General features: G+C 42.4%; 1 protein-coding gene across 1 annotated transcript; it reads left to right on the top strand.

Annotated features, from left to right (window-relative positions):
- Positions 1-44: 44 nt before the first annotated feature.
- LOC107988157 (protocadherin gamma-C5-like) lies at positions 45-1,774 on the top strand (the record flags this gene model as incomplete). The annotated part of the gene is made up of 1 exon (XM_017031015.2): positions 45-1,774. A coding segment is annotated over exon 1 (1,434 nt), but the record flags the coding sequence as incomplete, so codon positions are not given.
- Positions 1,775-1,777: the final 3 nt, after the last annotated feature.

The raw sequence follows: 1,777 nt of genomic DNA, 5'->3' as shown, positions 1-1,777 counted from the left end.
ATATATATATATATATATATTTGTATGCTATCCCTTTACTCCAATTATAAAGGAAATACATCCCCGGCACTGCCATTTTACGTCACTCTTTCATCCCTATTTACTGTACTGTGATTGGTCAAGTCGCGTTAAGCTTTCCCACCAATGAAATCTACAGCTGTACAAAGAGATCTACTCCGTCTCTTCGTGTAGCTTCAGCACCATAACTACTGCAATCCCCCGAACAGGAGCGGACGGATATGCAGACACAAAGCATGAGCTTGACGTTAGATCTTGCACCCTTTCGGCCTAATTATTGTGATTGGACCTATGGTATTTGTGATTCGTGGAACGTGGAATAATGAGGATTAAATTACCTGCCTGGTGGCTTTTTTTGTGGTGGCATCATGTTTTTCTCTTGTGGAGTACAATAGATGCACAGACTCGCTACAGCATCCCGGAGGAGCTGAAACCAGGCACGGTGGTAGGAAATCTAGCCAAGGATTTAGGTTTGATTGTTGCTGAACTGTATCGACGAAAATTAAGGATAAGCTCAGAAGCTGGTAGCCAGCATTTTAATGTTGACTTGGGGAAGGGAGAGCTGGTGGTGACTAATAGAATAGACAGAGAGGAACTGTGTGGACAAAGACCGTCATGTCTGTTGCCTTTAGAGCTAGTAATCGACAGCCCCTTACAGCTGCACAGAGTCGAAATCGAAATACAAGATACCAACGATAATCCGCCCAGCTTCCTTACAAAAGAAAAGGTGCTAAAAATTGCAGAGCTGGTGAATCCAGGGGCTCGATTTCCTTTAGAAAGTGCACAGGATCCAGACGTGGGCGTTAATTCTGTGCGCTCATATCTAATAAATAAAAACGAAAATTTCAAATTAACTATTAAAAACCAGAAAGATGGGAGAAAAATCCCTGAACTTATTCTCGAAAAACCTCTGGATCGAGAAAAACAGCCTGTGCATAATCTCATTCTCACCGCTGTAGACGGCGGAGACCCGGTGCGCTCAGGGACTTCTGAAATTAGGATCATTGTTCTTGACAATAATGATAATACACCCCAGTTTGAAAAGCAGGTGTATGAAGCTAACCTCAGTGAGAAGGCAATACCTGGAACAGAAGTGTTGCAAGTTAAAGCCACGGACGCAGACGAAGGACTAAACGGTGAAATAGAATATTTGTTTGGAGACGAAACGACAGATCAAATTTTATCCCTGTTTGAAATTGATCCGTCCACTGGAGCTGTTCTTGTTAAAGGTACGTTAGATCACGAAACAAACCCTGTCCATAGATTCGACATAGTTGCAGAAGACAAAGGAAATCCAAAGATGCGCGGGCATTGTGGCGTTGAAGTTAAAATAGTAGACGTTAACGACAACATTCCTGAAATAATTGTGACCACTCTGACAACACCTGTTCCAGAAGATTCCGCTGTCGGGACAGTTATTGCATTATTAAGTGTCAAAGACTTAGATTCAGGTGACAACGGTAAAGTTTCCCTGACACTTACGTCAGAATTTCCCTTTAAATTAATCCCGTCAGTTTCAAACCATTACTCGCTGGTAACAAATGGGCCACTGGACCGGGAAAAACACCGGCAATGTAGTGTCAAGATAAGTGCTGCTGATTCTGGAAAACCTCCCTTAGTACGTGAAAAAAATATAATTGTTGACTTGTTAGATGTAAATGATAACCCACCGGTTTTCTCCAAACCTTCGTATTCTTTCTATGTAAATGAGAACCACCCACCTGGGAAAATGCTGTACTCAGTATCAGCCTCTGACCTG

The sequence above is a fragment of the Cynoglossus semilaevis genome, unplaced genomic scaffold, assembly GCF_000523025.1.
Source record: "Cynoglossus semilaevis isolate Cse_v1.0 unplaced genomic scaffold, Cse_v1.0 C19234210, whole genome shotgun sequence".
Classification (NCBI taxonomy): Eukaryota; Metazoa; Chordata; class Actinopteri; order Pleuronectiformes; family Cynoglossidae; genus Cynoglossus; species Cynoglossus semilaevis.
The sequence above is the reverse complement of the archived record's forward strand: the minus strand, read 5'-3'. Positions and strand labels throughout refer to the sequence as shown.